Source organism: Seriola dumerili, unplaced genomic scaffold (genome assembly GCF_002260705.1).
Source record: "Seriola dumerili isolate Sdu_G_001 unplaced genomic scaffold, Sdu_1.0 BDQW01000321.1, whole genome shotgun sequence".
Taxonomy (NCBI): domain Eukaryota; kingdom Metazoa; phylum Chordata; class Actinopteri; order Carangiformes; family Carangidae; genus Seriola; species Seriola dumerili.
The window spans coordinates 3,749,431-3,770,784 of record NW_019174576.1 but is presented as its reverse complement, the minus strand read 5'-3'; the positions used below and the strand labels follow the sequence as shown (position 1 = coordinate 3,770,784).

The 21,354-nt window shown below is 39.4% G+C and overlaps 1 protein-coding gene across 3 annotated transcripts; it reads left to right on the top strand.

Annotated features, from left to right (window-relative positions):
• The first annotated feature begins 676 nt into the window (after positions 1-676).
• Positions 677-20,567, top strand: fam20b (FAM20B, glycosaminoglycan xylosylkinase). Of its 3 annotated transcripts, none has more exons than XM_022759397.1 (8): positions 677-827; positions 1,039-1,286; positions 1,379-1,465; positions 1,577-1,686; positions 6,359-6,530; positions 9,913-10,104; positions 15,768-15,820; positions 20,525-20,567. In XM_022759397.1, exons 1-8 carry the CDS (start codon positions 699-701, stop codon positions 20,536-20,538), a joined length of 1,005 nt encoding a protein of 334 aa, XP_022615118.1. In that variant the 5' UTR covers positions 677-698; the 3' UTR covers positions 20,539-20,567. The 3 variants fall into 3 exon arrangements, with proteins under 3 accessions (XP_022615118.1, XP_022615116.1, XP_022615117.1); XM_022759395.1 differs by lacking the exons at positions 15,768-15,820; positions 20,525-20,567 and adding exons at positions 13,257-13,316; positions 13,402-14,402; XM_022759396.1 differs by lacking the exon at positions 20,525-20,567 and having other exon boundaries at positions 15,768-16,155.
• The last annotated feature ends 787 nt before the right edge of the window (positions 20,568-21,354 follow it).

The following is a 21,354-nucleotide window of genomic DNA, read 5'->3' as shown; positions in this document are numbered from 1 at the left end:
CACTGGGAACTGCCAGGGTCAATAAAAAGACAAAGTTTCTCCTTTACCCAAATCCAGTGTTGGAGAAGAAGAGGTGTTATTAAGTGAAACAGAAGTTTGCATGCTGTAAATGTGGCCCCTCCGCTTTAACACAGCCCAGCCTATACTCTTGCTGCACATACAGTTAAGGGCTGTTTAAACTGTGGTGACAGCCAAGGCTTCGCTCCCCATTTTGCACAGTACATGTTTTGTGGTGCGGCGTACTTTTGGATGTACACACACACACACATGTACACAGGGCAGATTGTGACATCCTGATGTAGTTACAAATGCTGGACAGGCTTCAGCTTTGCTGCAGTACTGGGTCACCATTTACCCTGAGGGGAAACAAGCAAGAGGGACAGCAAATCAATCAGTGTCCTCTCCACATATTATTGACAGTACACTTTTTATCTTGCTCTCTTTCTCTTCCCTCTCCTTGTTCTCTTCATTCTCCCCTTCCCACCCAACCTTCTGTTATTTATGTTCCCCACTCTCTCTCCAGGTGACTGGTGCCTGTTTGCTCAGATAGTAGCTCCATCACCACAGTCTGTCGAGGCCAAGCAGGTGGGTGGGTGACGGGCAGTTACAGGGGCCATGCATCAGGGGTGAGGGGGATTCGTAGCGGGGGAAACAAACAGCGTCGTGTGAGGAGGGGTTCAGGGCCGGTCGGTGTGGAGATGAAGCTCAAACAGCGCATGGTGGTGCTGTGTGCCGTGCTCCTCCTGCTGGGCCTGGCCAAAATCTTCCTTTTGGATGGAGGTGAAGGATCTGCCGCCAGCCGACGGGACCTCAGAGCGTTCCGTAAGGTCAGGGTGCATTTTCTATGTTGAGTTTTGTTTCAAAATGTGTATATAAAAAAAAAAAATCACTCTCTGATTGGGACAACTAATTAAGTAGTTATATCTAATAATAATATGTAATACTCCAGTTGCAACTGGTATAAAGTTACAGTCTGCTTGAGAGCATTTGCAGACGTGCTTATCATTACACACTGTAATTATCACTCAACCCTAACAGATGGAAGCTGGCCTTTCTCTGTCCCGCGGAGCTCGCCTCACCCACACCCTCCAGTCTCCATGGGAGATTGCAAGCCAGTGGGTGGGCCCGAGAGAGGTGTACCCTGAGGAGACCCCAGAGCTGGCTGCTGTGCTCACTGCCCTCAGCACTTCCAGGATAGAACGGGCAGATGTGGGTTATAAGGGCACTCAGCTCAAAGCCCTTTTGGTGCTGGATGGGGGACAGAAAGTGGTGTTCAAACCCAAAAGGTCAGCAGTGTTAAAAATCAGATTGCACACATGTATTTTGTGCTTAAGAGTGGTTCAGCTTTCTTAGTTTTGTTCTTTCCACCTTTCCTCAGATATAACAGAGACTATGTTGTTGAAGGCGAGCCATACGCTGGCTATGACAGACACAACGCGGAGGTGGCGGCTTTTCACTTGGATAGGTGTGTAGGGATTGCTATTTTAGTGTCTGAAGTTTATTCTTACAGACTCTGATCTGTCAATGGAGCAGAACTGTAATAATTGTCTGGTATCATCTCCTGTCCACTCTGCAGGATACTGGGTTTCAGGAGAGCGCCTCTTGTGGTGGGGCGATACGTCAACCTGCGAACAGAGATTAAACCTGTTGCCACAGACCAGCTGCTGAGCACCTTCCTCATGCAGGGTGAGTATCGGTCTACTCTTTCTTCCTCTCTCTTACTCTCTCTCGTTCCTCCAATGGTGTTATTTTCTGGATTATTTCCGTTTCTTTTGACCTGTTTGTCCACTTTCTATCTCTCTCTTATCTCAGTTTTCACTTGTCAGTTATATTCTCAATTCCTGTCTCACTCATCTTTCTGGTGTTTTTCTTTCTGGCTTTATCAGTCAGCACATTAGACCAGGATACACCCTGCCGAGTCTTGTTTGGTTAGGGTGTGGAACTATACAGTAACACAGTATCTTCACATCAGGTCAAGGTTATGCTTCTCACAGACACATTTGTCAGAGTAGATAGAAATAGAAAATAATGCATACAATAGATTCTTGTTTGTTTTCTATCAAAGACAGAGAAGCTAAGCATCCTGAACTCAGGAAAAGTGCAACTCAGGAACTGAATGATCAACTGAATGCATTATCCCTGCAATAAGCACTACATTTGTTAAAGGGAAAGTCCAGCAATTTTTACACTTAAAGGTCAGGTTGTCAGTCATCGGGACTCTACCACTAAACATGTGAAAAACAGTTATGTAATGCATTCTGGATGAGCTGTCTATAGTGTGAGAAAACAACCTCAGTTGATGTCATAAACTTTGGTCTAGAACCTATAGATTAATTATAGAAATCTGTTGGGTGTGCTAGAAGCTGTAGGCATGGGGAAAAACAAGGGGATTTACTAAGTATAGAGGTTTTAATGCAAAGATGTTATTGGTTGCATTTTGGGAAATGTAGGATTCAGATTTCTTAAGAGTTTCCCAGGGACTGAAATTCAGTCCTTTGTTACTTGTATCCTGACCTTCTCTGATTCTGACCATTCTTCTCTTTTTATCTGTCTCTTTCGATTTCCAGTAACTTTATGGCTGTGTAATATTTAATCGCTGTAGTTTTCCTGTAGGACTGTGTTAGAGAGGTGTTGATTCAATTCTGTCATCATTTTTGAGTTGTCAAGCTCTCATAAGGGTAGACAATATGACAGTATGAATATGTCTACCATCTGAAATTTTTCTATACTGTTTATGTCATGGTAGCTCTCCCTTAAATATCTCTGGGTGTATATGGCTATAATGGGAAATGTTGCATATCAATAGAAGCAGGACTTCATTTTTCACATTTTAGATTTTTACATTTATTTATTTATTTACTTTTATCAATTCAATAACCGTCCTTCATTTGTCAGGTATTAGTATTTAATATACACATAAATAGGTTCTGACTTGATTCTTCAGAACGTTTAATGCTATTACTACTATTTATAAAACAAACTATGGCTTTATTTTAGTGATACCATTTTTTGGATGGAACATGGTGAACATATTTTGAGTGTTTTAAAAAATACCCAATTACTGTTCTCTAAAATATCTTCAAATTAAATTAAGATTTGACAAATGAATTGTGGAATGCTGAAAAGTAATTGCAACACGTTTTCAGAATACATGTAAGGGAAATACTGCGCACATCTGAGTGTAAATTCACCAACACGAGCATTTTAGACTGCTTTTACAAAAAACAAACCGTTAGCATATTGTTTATTGGTTGCGCAAATAAAATAATAACAACTTGAAAAGCACTATAGAGATGCTATACATGAGAATGAGCTTACAAATGGTGGCAGGTAATGAAATGCATGTTACACTATCCCATAAGGTCACCATACATGTGAGTGATAAAAACTGTACAGTTACTGTTAGCTGAATTTGCTCCTTGGAGTCACATTTTGTCTCAAATGGCAACACATTTGATTGGTGGTCTGCCGCAGAAATTTATCACTTTAATAGCATATAGCATATATATTTTTTCTCAGTGAAAAGGAAATGATTTTCCAAAAAGAAATTTCCATTCCATCTGAAATTGTGACTCATATCGCAATTGCAACATCTGTCGAAATATTTACAATATGATTTTTTTTTTTTTTTTTTTGCATATCGTTCAGCCCTGCATTATGATGATGGTGTTTAAATGATGATGATGAAAGTGTGTGATTGGCCTCACTCTCTCTTTTTTTAAACAGAATTAAAGTAGCTGAGGTGACTTTGTGAAGCCTGAAACTCGCTTTTTTTGCTGCTTGCAGCCTTAATTTTGCGCGATTGAGCGGCTTCTTTCTGTTGAGCGCAAAAAGGTGTGAACCAGCAAATTGCTGCTTGCTGCAATATTTTACTGATATAAATGGATGTTGAGGGCTTGTCTTCATCAGTTGGACCAGGTCTGACCTGAAAAAACTAAATCTCTATGTATTCAGTAGATGAGTGTGGGGAGCACAATCTTACAGAGATTAATGTTGTGATGGTACAGAGTAGTAATGAATAAACATTACATTATGCCGCTGTTACGGTGTCTTTTAGTCACTATTAAGGGTTAAAGTCAGCGTGACCACTGCTCGTCTTTGCTGCTGCATTTTTTATGCTGTTGGCCCATGTTGTTATAAATGTGTGTCAGTTTTTTTTTTTTTTCTTTGCTGATTCTCTTGCTGTTTGCATTCACACATACAATGTATATTCTGTAAGTTGCCTTGTGTTGTCTGTCACTTACTGCCAATCAGTGTTTGAGTCATCTCACTAACGGCCTTTGCCATTGTGGTTTACAGGCAGTGGACAGAATACTTCCCACTACCACAGTAGCATAAGCAGCTACACAAATGTATCATTAGTTTTCAACAGAGATGTTAAATGAGGAATGAGTCAAAAGTGCTGCTTGCAAAGGATCCAAATACAAAGATTTACCACTAGATTCAATTTAGTTATACATAAAGCTTTGGTTTGGAAATATATGACTGAAATTTCTGTCATCACCACAATGAAACCACAGCGGAGGTGGATAACGCTAACTGCAACAGAAACATATTCTCCAGAAAAGTGTCCTCTGCATTCAATGAAAGCACTTTCTACTAAGAAAGTAGTCCCCCTGAAAACAGACTATTCTAATGATTGACGATGAGGATTTCTGTAATGTGGGTGAACCAAAAACTTTTAAAGCTATACAAGTAAACAGGACCAGAGGTCACATATACACATACATATATACATATACATACATGTACATGTATACTATATGTATACTATATATCAGTGCAATAGATAAAGCAAAGTAGATCTTTTGGCAGCATGTTGTGGAGCAGCAGTGAAACACAGACGCTTACATGATAACCTTTGTTAGCTCTCCAGTGTAATCGTGTATATGTGGGTTCAAATCCAGTGTGAGTAATGTGAACTTTCTTTGCCTCACAGATGATGAAAACTAATGTATGAGATAAACAGTGGGTCCAAAAAGTGTCTCAGATTTTTGGATAAAACCGTATTAGTTGCAGCATGACATAACATTATACAATAAGAGGGACCCTGGTTAGGTTATTTATTTCATAGCAAGAAAATAAAGTAATTTGTTTTTTCTCCTTATTAAAGTAAGTTGGATTTTGTTACTTAGTTTGCTCAAGTAAAAGCCTCAACATGGTTAAAGTTCAGTTTAAATACTTTCAGTATGACTGACTGTCCCTCTTGCCATTTTTGTTGGAAGATCTCTCTATAATATCTATATCTTTATTTCTGTTTAAGTGACATTTAAAGTGACAACAATTTGTGGGTATGTTGACTGTATTTGATACTGTGCATTTAAGGTCACAATAAGTCCATGATTTATTGAAGAAACCTTAGATTTTCCAGAGTTAAAGAGTTTGAGGTCATGTAATAGAAAACTTTGTTTCCAGCTCTTTTCTCATGACTAGCTCATTTGTGTTCACACAGTTTAAATGAGCACTCTTCTCCTCTCTACCTGTATTCACACATTTCTCTGTGGTGCAGTGCAAAAGTTTTATGTTGTGCTGTTGAAATGATTTTCCAGCCATGCAGCAGTAATTTAAGTCTGTCTATGAAACAGATCCTAAGAATCTGCCCTGTGTGCTGTGTTTTTTGATGAGCCAATTAGTCATTGAACAGAAATTAATCAGTGGCTGTTTTCATAATTTATTTATTATTTCAGCAATCAAAACATTTGCTGTTTTTAACCTCTCAAATGTAAAAATGAATGCATCAATGTGACCAAAAATAAGGTATAATAAGCCATATACAAACATCTCTTAGGACAATCAAGACTGTTAATGGGCTTTTTTTGTTATTGTTTTATCAAATAAAAGGTTTGTTAATGAATTGTTGATGTGTTTGGAATAAAACATGATTATGGTCTACATTACATGATCTGAAAATGTGAAAATGTGAAATGTCATGAGAACAGAAAGCACAGGTGGCCAGTGATATCTTTGACCCTCAGAGGATGATCATCTGCTTTTGAACTGTGTGTGTGTGTGTGCGTGCGTGCGTGCGTGCGTGTGTGTGTGTGTGTCGTCTGTGTAAGGACTACATCTGGGTGTTCACGTGAGGCAGATGTATTGATGAAAACAGTCAGTGTGTATTCTGTTTCTGAGTCATTATCTTCTGATGGGGCGTTTTGAGTGTGTGTGATTGGGAATGGGGACGCGCTCTTTCATTTCACGTTCCTTGAGTCTTTTCTCTGAGAGAATGTGGCAGATGACTTCATACTGTACCTCCTTACAGAGGTATGTTCGAATCCCTGTCATATCTCATCATTACTGATAAGACGTCATAGTCATTTAGATTTATTTTCATGGGTACCATTTTTTACTTTCTCTCCAGGTAATAATACATGTTTCTATGGGAAGTGTTATTACTGTCGGGAGAGCGAGCCAGCATGTGCGGAGGGAGAGATAATGGAGGGATCATTAACCCTTTGGCTGCCAGACGTCTGGCCATTGCAGAAACACAGACATCCCTGGGGACGCACGTACAGAGAGGGGAAACTGGCCAGGTGGGTGTCGCGTGAGTCCAGAAATGATCTTTACAGTTGTTTAATTAGTTTTCAAAGTCAAAAAATTATTGTGTTTGATAAATAACAGAAGGAAATGGAAATGTTGTGCAAATGCTGAACATAAATAGTTTTTCCATCATGGAGGTATTTTATTGTCAGGGGGTGCAGAAAGTCTGATTTGTTGTTTCCTGCTGTTAAAGTGCAATGACGCCCCACCTACTCTTACATGTTTATTCTGAGAAAAGCTTCCTGGGGTGGGAGGGTGAACATAGCAGGGGGAGGTGAGTGTCAATTAAGCGCTGAAATATACTTATACTTTTGAAGAACATTTACCCTATGACCTAGAGAGAAAGCAACCAGAGCGAGTGAGAGACTTGAGTTTCCTCACCACTCAGATCTTGGATATCCTGAGTGATGACAGTAAGATGACAAAGACAATTTATGGCTGTGTTGAAACTAAGCAAACTTGTCATCACAAACAAAGCATTAATTATTTACATGTAATATTCAGTACATTTACAATAATCACTCAGAAATATAAAAAAAAAACAAAAAACTAATTTGGACAATTGGGATACCAAGGATCATTTCTATTTGGGCTCCTTTACTAATCCTTGGTCTGTAACTTTGAGTTTATTAATACATAATTTCAATGCAAATTCCAGTAATTCATTTCAGTAGTTTCTTTTTTTTAATAAAACAATTTATTAGTTGATTATAATGAAAAATACTTCCTGTTTTGATCTTTTACAGGTCTTCATCAGGGCTCAAAGTTCGACAAAATGCATCAGTTTGACCATTTCATATGTTAAAGCTGAAGCTATATACCTTTTTTTTTTTGCATTTTAAAAATGCACTGCAATTTTGTCTACAGACAAGCATGCAATTCAATAAATGAAGAAGCAAGTTTCCAATAATAAACTAATAGCATTTCCTTGAGTTTAAATTGAGCTTTTCTTTCAAGGACATTCCTTTTTTCCCCATAAGAAGTATCAAATTGCATTGTTCTTTCCAGGAAACTTAATTGAAATTATGTGGAAATTAGATAAGATAAAATGTTATCAATTACTTTTTATTCCTGAGCATCATGAAAGAGGTCCACTGACCTAGCAGAGCAGGTTTTAGGACCTTACTTAGGAAGTAGCGCTCCAGTATGTGAAAACGTGATGGTTAAGCCTAACCTAACCTAACCTAACATTTTAATTTAGGTACACCAGCACATAATTTAGGTTCGCCTAAATTATGTACTTTTCACCGTGCCCTTTGGAACAGCAATAATACATTTTAAGTGTTACCTTTGTTGTCTGTTTAATCATAACTGAGCCTCATAAACTGGACAAGTAATTTTTTGTGGGAGCCATATATTTTGGACGATTATAATAATGTATCATTCAAAGGGACCAGACTAGTACTTTTACTTTTATATTTACACTACATTTTACTGCTAATACTAATGCACTTTTATTTAAGTAGGATTTTTCATGCAGGACTTTTTTCTTGAAGAAAAAGCAATCAGTGTTTTGATTCATTTTGAATTGCTGGCATATTTTAAGGTTGCAATGTCATTTGAGGAGGAGTACAGGGTGCGGTTTCACACATACACACTTATTTATTTTCACTTTGAGCACATTCACTTTGAAATAAAATGATAGATACCACATTAAAGTGCAAGGTCTCAGATTTAATTTGAGTAGGCTTACATGACTATAGAAAAGAACTGTGAGGCAGAAATTGCCCCAAAAAAAACCAAACTCAGCTTTTTGTCACATCTGATGATGTCAGATGTTTAACGGGAAACCTGCTTAGCTCGGCAGTGATGATGCTTCACAATGGGCGATATGAACATCATCAGGCTTCAATTGCAGAAGTTCAGTTGCATTGCAAGTGCAGACATGTAAAATTATGTAATATTATCAAAATATGCAAGATAGGATCCTGGAATTGTCGCTCTCACACATTGTTGAGAGCCATGCAGAAATCGCTGATTGCAGAACTACTGTTGAGAGCTAACAAAAAAAAATCCCCAATCAAGTATCCCAGACAGTGCTGTGTGACCACAACATATAGTCCAGCCCGTCAGTATCCACCCTCCAATATGGAAAGAACTATGAGGCAGACATAGCCCATACCAGTGTTGCGCCAGTTCACACTTAAAAAGAACTAGTTCAAAGCTCAGTTCATACAGAGTAAAATGAACTAGTTCACGTTCATTTGTTCCGTTTTTTAAAAAATAAAGGCAGATATTCTTTTTCAATAGAACCTCCTTCTACCCATCCATCACCAGCCCCAAATCATTGCCACTCCCAAACTAAATTAATTATTGTATACCACCGAAGAATCACAGAAATGAGGTACATTTAAAATCTGTATATAAATATAATTCGTCTGAGTCTTCACTTCAACCTGCTTCAACTGCTCAAACGAACTGGCTTCAGCAGTAGTAGATGCGTCTGTACCGTCTCTGCCGTCTGAACCGCAAGCATGAGCCAAGCTCGGCTGTGTCTATGGAGACGTCATGCGGCGTGCCGTAAAACTGTTGTAAAACATGAGCGGAGGTTCATAAAACGTTCACGTTCATCACAGAGAATTTGCCTTGATCATGACATTTCACACTCACTCAGTTGTCGTTAAATATTAAGCAAAAGCTGACTATGCAAAATAATTTAAGAGTGAATTTTGACAGGTTTTCACTTAAAAAAAAAAAAAAAAATCTATTTCAACTTCTCAATGGCGAGAAGCTGAATTTGTGCACACACTAGATGTTTAACGGGAAACCTGCTTAGCTCAGCAGTGATGACCCCTCACATCTGGACAGTGTCAGATTTAAATTGCAGAAGTTCAGTTTCATCTTTAAGTCCAGAAATGAAATATTATGTAAGATTATCCAATTACGCAAGGTAGGATCCTGGAATTGTCGCTCTCACTTTTGAGATCAGGCCAAGTACGTGTTTATTTGTGCCCCCTATTTGTGAGACCAGATTGTTGACTAAGATTGATGTTGTTATAAATATTGTGGTGTTAAAACTGACAAGTAGGACTCAGTAGCCACTGCTGACTGCAGGGAGGACGTCCAAGTTGTAGAACGAAGATAACAATAAAGGCACAGAAGTAACAGAGTAAACCTGTAATCAAGGAATTAAACTTTCTCTCACACAGACACAAACGCACCAGAAAACATGCAGACATACATATACATAAATGCCAGCTCATAGGTTTTCCGTCATGTTTTATCAGCATCAACACTTTTAATAATTTTGGCAGCCAAATGTAGCCATAATTTTGGCTACATTTCTACTTTCTCAACAGACACTGGAACAAACACCACCTACATGGTAGATTTTGACCGGATTGTAATGGATTTGCATGTGTTTTAAACATCCAGGTGGGAGTATGATGAGAGTTACTGCGAGGCAGTGAAGAAAATGCCTCCATATGATGCAGGGCCAAGGCTGCTAGACGTCATAGATACGGCCATATTTGATTATCTCATTGGAAATGCTGATCGACATCACTATGAGAGTTTCCAGGATGACGGCGGTGCCAGCATGCTCATCCTACTCGACAATGCAAAGAGGTGAGCAATAAACTGAAGGATTTTAACTATCAAAATCCTTTTTCTGTCCTTTAGTAGTAGTATTACTATTATTATTCTTTTTTAAAAAACAAGACATGAATCACATTTAGTTGTTTATATCCAGCAGATTTCATAAACACAGTTACAATAATAAATGATCTATAACATAAAGATGAATAAAAAACACCCTCTGAGGTTTTTTTCCTGAAATTGGAAAATTCGTCACTGTTTAAATTGACTTTGATTCATTGGGAGTCCCCTTTAAAATTGGACTCATTAAACCACTCTGGTGCAGGAGGGGGAATTTAGTGGAAACCTCTGCACTTTATTCAGACAACATGTTTTGTCTCATCAGCACAACATTCTGATAATTTTTAATAAGTTCAGTTTTCATCTCATATTTGAAGTCTAATTTTCATTTTCATTTTCAATTACAGTTTATGTTGACATTTTCTGGCATGATCATCATTTTCAAGAACTCACTTATTGCCATTGAAACTACTTACTAAGCTGAGTCATGGGAGCAGCCACTTCCATGAAGTGAGGACACTGAGCCGTTAATGCCGTCTTTGAACTTATTCTGTTTTCAATGATCAGTGGAAGTCAGTGGAAACTTTTCTGTCTGCTTGATGGCTGTTTTTCCAACTGAACTACTGAACTTATATCATTTTCATTTTGAATATATTTTATAACAAAAACAGAGGTATTACAGTCATCTGAGCAGCTCAATTTCGTTAAGTTTTTCAGGTTGAGATTGGGTTTCAAGATTCTTGCTCACTGCTTCCAACAGTTTAGTTGTTTCCTTCCAGTCAGTGTCATTTCATACTACAATTAGGTCGGGACAATCAACTGAAAACAAACCAAAACTGACATCATCAGTTTTTCATTGACTTAATTGAAGTCATTTCTTGGTGTTCAGGAAATTCATTCCTTTAGACAAACTGTTGTCTCCTGCTTTAATGTGGCTGGAAATGTCTATTAAATGGGAATGACCTGGTTTTCTGCATAAATTGGTCATAAGAAATGATCTGATCTTCATCTAAATCACAAGTATAGACAAACAATTATTTTTAAATAATTAATAATAAATAGTAGTGAATGGCCTTTGGGAATAGAAGCTGTTTAGGAGTCTGGTGGTTCGAGTTTTTAATGACCTGTTGCGTCTACCTGACGACTGAAGGTCAAACAGGTGGTGGCCAGGGTGAGAACAGTCTTTGACAATGTTTTTGGCTCTGGACAGGACATGTCTTGGATTGAAAGAAGAGAGCAGCAGATGATTTTCTGTGCTGTGTTAATAACCCTCTGTAGAGATGTTTTGTCTGCTGCTGACAAACCAACATACTGCGCACACTGTGACACAGTATGTTAAGACACAGACTCGTTTTACTTGTAACGCTTTGAAGTGTATAAGATTATGTCTGACATGGGCCGAACAGTTGTGTATACTCTTTAAACATTCATCTCATCCCTCGTCATTTAATTCTACGTTCAGTTAGTCAACCCATGCCTGCTAAAGTCCTGCTGTGTTCATTAAAGTTCTGTAATGTAGGATCCAATAAAGAACAACAAAAGAGGTGACTGCCCTGCAGGTAATGAAATCAAATGCATATAATCCCTCCAGAGGCTAATGTTTGTCCAAGATTTCAAAATTAGGCACATGCTTCCTGACATAGTCTCAAATTTCTAAATATCTGGATAAACTTGATGCAGGGATATTGTAAGCAGCCTGTAACTGTTCCCATTAATGTATAGGTCACCTACATTACAGATACCTCTGTTTCCAGGTGTTATCATTCAGGCCAGGAATGATTTGCTTTAATATACTGTATTATAATTTTTTTCCAGATTTTTAAGCATAATGCAAAATACAAAGCCGTTACTAAAATATGTCTTTAGAACTGCAGTTGGGCTGTTGAGGAGAGTAGGCAAGGAAGCTTTCTTACAAAGCAAGTGGTGAATGAGTAATCATCCGCCACCATGTAAGGATGGATATATGAGGAATACTGCATTTTGTTGTTTGGTAAGTTAAAACCATCTGCATCCTGTGGTTTTTAGTATTTTTAGTAATTCTAAGGGTTGTATTACTTCCAGACAAAAGGTATAAGAAATTAATCCAGTTGCTTAAAGTAAAATCAAGCAATAAAACATGAAAGCACGACAGTACAATCATCTTGATTACATTAATCTTCCAGACCTAAGAGATTAGAGGAGTCTTCCAAAAGTCAATATTACATTTAAGTAGTTCAATTTTGTCTTGCCAATTCAATCGAAGGAGGTCATCTGGATTTCTTGTCACACTCAAACCAAGATATGTTTAAGTTATTCAGCTTTTTTTTCTTTTTTAAGTAATGGACTGTAAAGAAGTCATATTAACCCCTGCAGAAACTGGCATTGATCCATTCCCAGTTGAGAGAAAATCCTGAGAGACCAGCATAGTTGTGGGATGGAGATGTATCAAAGTATGTCATCAGCCTATAACACAAGGAGACCTTTATATCTATACATGTCAGTGGAACATATTGGATGGTTCTGTCTGTCTTGCAGCCAATGGTTCACAGATAACTGCAAACAGAAACGGGGGGGGCAACCTTGATGGTTCCCACGATGAATTGCAAAAGGGTGAGCAATATTTTGATCAGTGATAATTGAGGAAGTTGTGAGTAATTGACCTCAATCCATTTCATTTTCCATCTTGAGTTAATCGGTTACCACAAAACATAAACTAGAGGTCTGCTGCATTGACAATATACTGTATGTAAAAAGATACTGTTTCATTCACTCTTACCAAGCTCAGTGCAACAGTTAATTGCAATAAAAATGTACTACTTTTTCAGTTTGTCCCAGAAGCAGTTTGAAAGTTTGTTGACTCCTCAGGAGAGTAGATCAGGTAGCAGGGAAATTGCTGTTATAACAAACACGCTATCCACGCTCGGTTGTGGACAGCTGAAAGAAAAACCCTCTTCTGCTTCAGTTGATTTCTGCAATGCCATGGCCAGCAAAGTGTGGCTAATGCATGTTGATGGCTTCTCTTAACCACAGCGCAGACAGGCCTCCAGCTCCAGTTTCCTTACTTCAGTTTTTAGTTGTAATTTGTGTGTGTGTGTGTGTGTGTGTGTGTGTGTGTTTTTTTTTTTTTTTTTTTTATCGTGTAGCTGTGGGAATGCAGCTCTGGATGAACGAAGCATCCTCGCACCACTCTACCAGTGCTGCATGTGAGTACTCAAACTGTCAAATCTTAATTTTCTTCTAATTTTGATCATTTTTTAACTATAATATGTCGCATGTTTCATCTGTCAGGGTTCGTGTGTCCACATGGAACAGGTTAAACCTGCTGAGAAGTGGAGCTCTGAGTTCAGCAATGCGGCAAGCTCTGGCATTCGACCCTATCCACCCGGTCCTGGCTGACCCGCACCTTGCAGCCCTGGACAGGCGTCTGTCCGGAGTCATAGCGACTGTTAAGCAGTGCATGGAAGCGCAGGGCCCGGACAACACTCTAATAGAGGACCGAATGAACCTGCCGCATCCCTAGAAATAAGGGAGAGGAGAAAACGGCAAAAAAACAGGAACAACCAGGACTTCACTTCCTGAGCCTGGAGAAGAGGAGAGGGACATGGAAGGTGACTGACCAAATGGATCAGCCCTGGTGTTAAAGAAAAAGAGCTGCAGTGAGTAAATGGATCAGCAGGGTGGAACAAAGACAAGTGCATTTCTTCTGCCCTTGTTCCTTCCTTGTTTGTCACTCTGACAAGACTGGTTCTCAAAAAAGAATCAATGAATTCAAAGTGTTGGAACTGTGTCACTTTTCAGCTATAAAAACATACTCTCAGGACTGTTGTGCACTAGAGAACAGTATCTGCTGTAAGAACCCCCCTCGTCTACTGCTACTGGTTGTGACGACACTCCTGCCATGTGCCAGATCCTCCCTCCCGGTCCAGTTTTTTCTTAGAATTCAGCTAAGAGGAAGAGATGGAGCCTGGAGAGATGCAGACACTCAAAAGAGCAGGAGGGAAGATAAAAAAATGAGCCGCCAACATCTGTATGGAAGACACTGTACAGCTGTTTCAGGCTGTTTGGAGCTTACAGTCCAAGAAACTGAAAATACGTTATAGAACTGAAAATGCCTTTTTTTTTTCCTCCTTGAACTGAAATTTAACTTTGACTGGAAAAAGAAGAAAATCAACTCAGCCCTACCCCATCAGTGTGTACATATTTAACTAAGTAGTGACATAGAATTATGAGAAAAAAGAATATAAATTTCTGGATAATAATATTAAATAAGCTTGTGTGTGTGTGTGTGTGTGTGTGTGTGTGTGTGTGTGTGTGTGTGTGTGTGTGTGTGTGCGTGTGTGTGTGTGTGAGAGTGCGTGTGTGTGAGAGTGCGTGTGTGAGAGTGCGTGTGTGCGTTCCATATTGTGCCGGAAATTAGAAGGCTACTGACATGACAGACTTGAAGTGGGGGGACAAAGAGGTCAGGTGTGTGGGTTCATCTTCAGCATTAAACTATGATCTATTTCATTGTGGTTCTCACTCTGCCTTCTTTTCTTCTATGTATTCACCACTTAAAAGCTCAGCAGCTGTTTTAAGATGGGTATTGCTGTTGTTAGTGCTACTATCTTCATGTTGGAAGGGACTTTCACTTTATTCTTACTTTTAGTTGCTCAGATATTTTTATCTTTTTCAGATTTGATCTGAGAAGCATTACAGGTCATATCTGGGAAACACTGGTTGTAGTTTATGATAACTAGTTTTAGTTTTCCTCTTTCCTCGTCTCATTTTCTGTAATGTTTTTTTTCTTTTTTCCAAATTTGAATCACTTTTCAATGCCTAAATTCCATTCATATTCAAGACAACAGTAGCTCTTTTCAGTCACATATTAGTAAAAGGTGTGATTGCAAACAACTGAGTCCGTGCCAGTGGGATTACACTTGTTGCCATTACATGAGATTGTCTCAAAAAGCTGCATTCCAGGGTCAGTCTCACTGTGTGATACTTGGCCGCAACTTTGATAAGAGGTCGGAGGCATTTTGGTTATTTCGATATTTAAGCAGATATCAGTGACGTGGAGCCAGGACCAGTACAGTTTGCACATCGAAACAAAAATAATCACTTTTCTTTTGACACAGACTATGATTATTAAGGTGCTTTCAGGAGGTGTTTTCAGTTGTGGTTTGCACACCTGTTGAAACATCCAGCTGAGGTCTGATCCTCCAGTGTGGTAGAGACTTTAAGAGCAGCTGGCTGTAAGCAGACTGAACTGAACTGCAAACAGACACAACATGTCTGATCCTTATGTTCAATGTGAACAAACGTTTAACCTCGGTTTTGCTTTTGCCACTTCTTTCACATCATGTTCGCATAATCAGGTTGCAAATGGTTTGTAAAAGGATGTGTGTGGGCTGCTGATGATTAACCCAATAAGACTTTCCTTCCACAAACTAAAACTTTCCTCACTCTTCTGCTGCTCGGTTCTTTATGTTAATGTTTGCTTAAACTGAAATACCCAGCTTGTCCAAAAAAACAAACAAAAAAAAAAACAATGGCCCTCTAAATCTGATAACTCCGTATTCCTTGAATCAATAATTTTGACCTGTGAATAGATCTAAGTGTTGTTACAGTACTTCTGGTGATGGGATTCCCCATTTTACCATGTGCTTCTGTTACAGATCATCTGTCACCACAGGAGTTTGTCCTTATCACTTGACATTTCCTTCATCAGGTTTGTTAACACTGGTAGTAGTGGTATCACGGTTATAAAGTGTACACTCTTATTCTCTGGTTTGAGTGAGTTGTGTTGTGTTGTGTTTGCTACACCCACAGAGGAGAAATGTAATTGTGAAACCATGTGGCTGGTCCCCCCCCCCTTTCCCACATGCAGATGTTCACTCTCAGCTGCCTGCTTGTCTTGCTGTCACATCCAGCCTCCCCTGTGTTTATGTGTGCAACACCTCAGATGATATAGGACAGCTGTTTCGTTTAAGCTAAGCAGGTGTTTTTGTTGGGACGTGTAGCAAAACATTGAAACTTTGAGAAAAAAACACTGCTTTTGTCATGTTGGGGCATGTCAGGACAAATCAATTAATTAATGAATTTGCTTTTCTGATGTTTTCTATTGTGTTTTGGAAATAGCGCAGAATTAATTATTGTGATGTGTGTCTCTGTAGTTGCCATCATGCCATACAACACTCATACAGCTTTTATTACTGTCAGTAACTTCTTCTCCTCTCTTAAATCTCTTTAGTAGGATTTTTTTTTCTACTTCTGTTTCCCCTCTGGGAAGCAGTGAACAAAATGGAAAAAAGTACACCAAAAATACCACAATAGTACTATTAACCCATTATTGTAGACACTAGATGTCCCTCTAGGATAATTTATGTAGGTTATAGATCATTATAGATCATTATTGGGATGGGCAGTGTAGCAACAAGCATGATAAAGCCCATTGCAAACCCACCAGTGAATGTGACAAGCATTGCAGAAGTCCCATCACCTATTACAGGAATATCAAAAACTGTGTAGGAAGATAAAGATGAAGGCAAAGTTGTAAAGTATGACACGGTGAGTGTTGAGTCACTACCGAAAACACACTGTACATCACACACACACTTCTCAAAGTGAGGCAATGACACTAATGTCTACAAACTCTGTCTCTCTCTCTCTCTCTCTCTCTCTCTCTCTCTCATTTTCTTTCTCTCTCTCTAAATATACACATACACACAGACACATATATATGTATATGTACATATATATATATATATATATACACGTGTGTGTATGTGTTGCACAGACTGAAGTGTCTAATGTGTTCGGTCAACACATGCTGCCAGAACAGTTTCAATGCTCCTTGGCATTGATTCTACAAGTCTCTGAACTCCATTGGAGAGATGAACACCTGAACACATCTTCCAAAAGATATTTAGATGATGGTGATGGAGCACGCTGTCTAACAAGTTAGTCCAAAATCTTCCATTGGTGTTCAATTGGGTTGAGACTGTGAAAGTCATAGCATATGATTCACATTATTTTCATATTCATTAAACCATTCAGTGACACCCCCCCCCACCCCACCCCCCATGCCCTTTTGGGTGGGGGCATTGTCATCCTACTTCCCTGCACATTTTTCTAGTTTTTCCTTTAAATAGTCACCCATGTGACTCGCTTGAGTAACCTTCTTATGGACAAAATCAAACAAAATGCATGGTATTGTGGAGAAAAACACAGATAAAAGGTCAGCAACTGATGCAAGAAAGGATTACCAACCAAACAACTGCTCCAGACCCTCAGGGGCCACCAGAGGCCACAGTTTGCTGTAGGGCGATTAGCTTATAGTAATATGGGTGATAAATATAAACTGAAATGGGGTATTGTTTTAATACCTTGAATATGTCAGTTGATAGCACGCTTACATGTTGTCCAAATTAATAGTTTGACCTTTTCAAAGATACACTTATTTGCTTGCTTGTCAATGAGAAGATTGATAGCTCTCTTAGCTTAGCATAAATACTGGAAACTGGGTCAGGAAATAGCCTGGCTTGGTCTAAAATCACATATCTAAAGCTCTCAGGTTAAAATATCATAATTTGATTGTTGTCGTGTTGCTATCCTCGGTCAAACACAGGCTAACTGTTTCCCTTCAACTCTTTGGACTTTATTAGTATTGACCTTATTCAGCTCTTGGCATGAAACTGAAAAAGCGTGTTGGCCAATATGTCTATTATTACTATTCAGTTTGGGCGTGTTCCGGTTAAGTCCACGAGGGCTTAGGGCGGTCCCACTGTAAATACACCAAGGCCATGAGGGCTCTCTGGTAAGCATTTTTGGGCCCTTTATAAACACGTTCCGTGAAGTCCGCATTTCTATAGGGAATTACCCACAGTTCGGCTGAGTGTAAACACAGCTGACTGGTAAATCATAGGCACAACTGCGTAGGTTTTTGTCCTGTCATTGTATGAGGATGAATTCCAAATATGCTTTCATCAGATCTTATCCGATATTAGTATTTATTTTTAATAGGCTAAGGAATGAAATGAGGCAATACAAAAAAATGTAAAAGCAAAAGTCCCAAACCCATGCCACGTTTTGGCGTCCTCTGAACGTAACGTCATATATCACAAAAGCCTGCGGCTATGGCATTCCTCTTTACACCATATCACCGGCCTCACTTAGGAGGGGATGCCATTTAAGTCTGTGAAGCGTCAGGGCTTTAAGCATTATGGGGAACATCGGTATTGTTACAATTAAGAGGTTAAAGTAGCCAACATGTTTCCTGCTCAACAGTTGGCTGCTGAAAAGACTTCCATTCATTATTTGGGCTTCGCCTGTCTCAGAATGCAGCGAAGCAATATAAAAACAAAACAAAACAAAACAAATATGTATGGTCACATGAGCAGTTTGTCGTTGGTTTCCTTGAAATAAGCTGTGGTTCAAATATCTCCCTACACCCCCTGATAAATATTATGGGAACATGACAGTGATTGCAGCGTACATTGTGATGTGGGAAGGTTTCACTGCTCGGCTTGTGTACCAGCAGCACAGAGAGTGTAACAGTCAGCCAATCAGGTCCCGGTGCGCTGGTTTCACTCCTGTTTCTGTCTCACGGTTTGTGTGTATGTGTGTGCGCGCGCGCGTGTGCGCGCATGCAACCTATGTGTGTGTAGCACCCCCCACCCCCCACCCCACCCCCCACCCACACAAAGGCACAAACAAAATAAAGTGTAGATCATGAGCGCCGTCTTTCCAGTCACTCCCCTCCTTTCATCTTGCCCACTCGCGTTAAAAGCCTCGCTGAGCTCCTGCAGGGCGTTCAGAGCACTGATGGACCGCAGGAGGATGGATGCTGAGGGAGGTCGCGTGGTCCACCGGGAGTGGCGCGCGAGGAAGCTCGCGGTAGTCGTTGCCGTGCAAAACGTGCTGGTGGCCGCTTGCCTGTTCATCACTCTTTACGTTTACTGGGGCGTTCAGGATCAGGAGCGGGTGAGTAATCTGGAATTTGAGTGTAAATGTACTATCAAGAAAGAAGTGACTGGCAGTAATGCAGACTGTTCATTATTATGAACATACAGTATAGTTTGAATGGTTTAAGAAAAACAAGTATTATTTCTTACATTCGTTTGATACAACTTGCCATCAAGTGAAGTGGGGATTTTAAAAGGTCTATGTAATGTTGATAAAGTTGACCAAATACACTCAAATACATCACTGCTGTTGGATCAGGGTATATTTATTGAATGTACACAAAATCTGAACAAGTATATCTCAATTAAATTTTTTTTATTCATTTTATTTAATTAAAACTTGCCATTACAATGAGTTTCCTCAGATGAACTTTAGAAGACCTGATCCCCCCTCCTTTTTAATACATAGTATGGAAACTTCCCCCTCAATGCAGCTGTGTTTTTTTCATTCATACTGTCTGAGGAAATGTCTGGGTCATAGACAGAAGGCTGCAGACTGTATGATCGACATCATTTTAAAATGAGACTACAGAAGCAAAGAACACCCTGCATTTTGAAATTGGAACACCACTTGACTTTGTTAAAATCCTCAATTACCAGTTGATAACAATGCTAGAAAGTTATGAGGGCTGTTGTTTTTTGTACTAAAAATTGTCTTTCTTGTCCTATATTTTGATTTTTTATTAATTTATGCTATTTTTTTTATTCTACTTTCACTGAGATAGGTAATTTAGTCATCAAAAAGATTACTTAGTAAAACTCAGTTGTGCCGTTGTGATACAATCATGTAGATACAAAATTTTAAGCATGAACGTCTTTCCCCTGTGAGAAAGCTTTCTGATACAGAAAAGACTGTCCTTTCTTTGGAGAGCATCACTGCAGGATAATTGTTGCAGTACAGTAGGTTCATATTCAAACAGATACTGACAAGATGCCACATTGGTCCTTTCACTGTGATCATATCAAAGTAACTGACTGTCCTCATATAAGCTACTTTTACTTGTGGTTTTCAGTGAAATGACAGTAATCATAAGTCAGGGGCAGCAGGATTGGGTGTGCAGAGGTTCTCCAAATATCCTATGACCTGAATGACTGATAATCTACATAGACCTATGTGCACAGTTACTGTATAGTCTTTATTTTAGTGACTAACATTTGTTCTACATTTAAGCTGTGTCGTTTATTGCTGCAGTGCTACTCTCACTACAGTTATTAATCACCCACTGAGACTTTCCCTAGTTTCTATCAGCCTGACTATTTTCACACCTTGTTACTTAACCACCATATCAAATAAACAAGCTTTGTGCTTCCCAGAGTTGAACATGAAGGGATCACATAGCAGAGCTGTGTGACCTTTCAAAAGACACCAGCATTCATAATGTCAGAGTCATAATGACAGTGAAGACCGACTAAAACCAGGAAAGATGAATGCTACCAGTTCTCTAATGTTTGTGTTTTTCTCTGAACAGGCATCTGGGGATAATGTACACATACAATTTGGTGCCATTGCAAGTGAGTAACCCCCCCCCCCCCCAAAAAAAAAAAAAAAAAATTACTTCCTGACTTGATCTTTATCTCTTTGTCAAACACTCATATTGAAAAAAGTTTCACAACAAGTTAAACAAGTGTTTTTCTCACTTTCTATCACTTCACTCTTTCTGTCTCACATTCCTCCTTTCACCTTCCAGCCATCTCAGGCAATGCAACGCTGCAGTTTAAGCACACTAAAAGCATGAATATGATGAGTGTGGCTGGCGAGAAGAAGGACAAGATCTATGTCAACTGCACTGGACCCTATGTTTTATATATAGACCTGTGTTACACAAGCCTTGGCGGAGAGAAGACCACTGGGATGCTGCAGCTGCAGGTGGTGACGGATAAAACCCCTGTCAGCTCCTTCACCCTGCAAGCTTCAGAAAAGGTCTGCGAGGGGCTCAACAGCATAGCCTACCTCAGGGCAAAGGACCAGGCAAGTCTGCACTTGTATGCCAAAGACGAGTTCAAGATTCTGGAGGTATCTGTGGGCCTGACATATCTGCTGGGGAGGCAGTGTGATTTTTGATGAGGGCCAATAAACGTGCCCTGAAGAAAAAGACAAACCTGACTGGGATGAGGAAGGGACCTCAGCACTTGTGTTCATGCACCATTGTGAGAACAAATACACTAAGCAGAACTCACACCAATGACATGACTTGTGTTGACAGACTCTTTTTTTATTTTGTTTATTACCTTGACCAAGGGAGCTGTGCCTCTGCTAGTTTGACTGTGAGCAACAGCCTGCACATGTTCTTGGGTGAAA